This window comes from Diplotaxodon limnothrissa, linkage group LG3, assembly GCF_057381915.1.
Source record: "Diplotaxodon limnothrissa isolate DT_005_m linkage group LG3, D_limnothrissa_male_GT1.1, whole genome shotgun sequence".
Taxonomy (NCBI): Eukaryota; Metazoa; Chordata; class Actinopteri; order Cichliformes; family Cichlidae; genus Diplotaxodon; species Diplotaxodon limnothrissa.
The window spans coordinates 21396275-21397921 of record NC_140598.1 but is presented as its reverse complement, the minus strand read 5'-3'; the positions used below and the strand labels follow the sequence as shown (position 1 = coordinate 21397921).

Here is a 1647-nt window from a genome sequence, read left to right as displayed (position 1 = left end):
AATAGAAACATGAATCACTTGTAATGATTAGAAACTTGATAGAATTTCAAATCTAGTTTGGGGAGTCATTCAGTGAGAAACAGTGAAATGATTTTCCATGTGAAAAGGTGGACAGCAGAAACAGAAAGAAACAGTGAAACTAAAAGAGAAACAAAGAGCTTTGGAACAACGAGGCAGCAGGAGGACAGCTGCAGTTTAACAGCTTCAACTCACTGACAGGAAACAACATTAGAAACATCATCATCCTCAACTCATCTGCTGCACTGACACTGACACCTTCAACGGCAACACCTTCACTTTATCAACAGTCCATATGTATGGAAACATCCTGTGAGTGAAAGTGTGTGTGAAGGTGTGTATGTGTGTGTTAGTATCAGGATCAGAGAACGACAGCTTTCCTCTGTTCCAGTCCAGATTCACTCTGATCCTCTGGAGTTTCTTCTCTACTGAGAGAGGAGTGGATGGAGCTGATGGAGAGTGTGCTGAGTATTTACCTTTAAAAAACAATATTCCCCATAATCCAGACAGTGTGCGTCCCTTCCTCTTCACAGACTCTGCTAACACACCTAGGAACCACCATGTACTGTCTCCAACATCAACATCCCAGCTGTGAGTCCCTGAGTTAAAGCCCTCAGAGCCCAGGACAAAGCAAGTAGAATCAAACCTCTCTGGATTATCAGGAAGCTGCTGCTTCTCTCCTCCTCGTCTCACACTGGTCAGATCTTCAGACAGGATGAGTTTTGGATGAGCAGTGTTTGGATCCAGAATGAGAGGAGTGTAGGAGACCATGTCCTTCATGTTGTTCCAGATGTTGAAGGTCAGGTTGCCCAGGTGTTTGGCCTGGTCTATCAGAGCTCCTGAGGGCAGCTGTGGATCATCCAGCAGGGGGCAGCGCTGGACTCTTTCCACTGCAGCCTTGTAGTTGTGCAGGAATGAGACGTCTTCAGCTCTCAGCTCCTCCTCTGTGGCTCTGACTGTGTCTGAAAGAGCTGCTATCTCTCTGCTCAGAGCCTCCATCTTCTCCTTCATCATCCCACTCTTCTGCTCCTCTTCCTCCCTCAGTGCAGCCAGCCTGGCCTCCTCTTCCTCTGCTAGAAACTGGTGAAGCTTCTTAAACTGCTCCTTAATCTGCCTCTCTGTGTGTCGGGCCTGGACCTTAATGTGTTCTGCTGTTTGATCAAACTTCACTTGAACTTCTTCACAAACCTTTAACTTCTTCTTTAAGGGCTCCAGAGTTTCCTGAAGTACCTCCTTGTGTTGTTGTGCAGCTTCATCGATGGGTCTGAATCTGTGATTGGTGTGTTTTTCTGAGTCTCTGCAGACGACACACACTGGCTGCTGATGGTCCAGACAGAAGAGTTTGAGTTTCTCAGAGTGCAGACTGCAGAGATCCTCTGATGCTCTCTGATCTCTCTCCTGTAGGAACGACTCACGCAGGTTCTTTAAAGCTCGGTTTAAAGGTGGATCATCCACTGATACTTTATTACAAACTGGACACTCACATATCTGTTTTTTGATCCACCATCTCTTCAGACAGTCTTTACAGAAGCTGTGGCTACATGACAGAAGAACAGGATCTCTGAAGACCTGCTGACAGACCGGACAGCAGAGATCCTCCTCTGATCTGGAAGCCATTGAGTCTGTGAG

The 1647-nt window shown here is 46.6% G+C and overlaps 1 protein-coding gene across 1 annotated transcript; it reads right to left on the bottom strand.

Moving 5' to 3' along the window:
* Positions 1-246: 246 nt before the first annotated feature.
* On the bottom strand, positions 247-1647 carry LOC146634895 (nuclear factor 7, brain-like). The gene has a single exon (XM_085343277.1). The coding sequence runs from the start codon at positions 1633-1635 to the stop codon at positions 247-249; it is 1389 nt and encodes a 462-aa protein (XP_085199403.1). The 5' UTR covers positions 1636-1647.

Bases quoted from the DNA above. Each gene is read 5' to 3' on its own strand.
- LOC146634895 (XM_085343277.1), bottom strand. From the start codon at position 1,635: ATGGCTTCCAGATCAGAGGAGGATCTCTGCTGTCCGGTCTGTCAGCAG.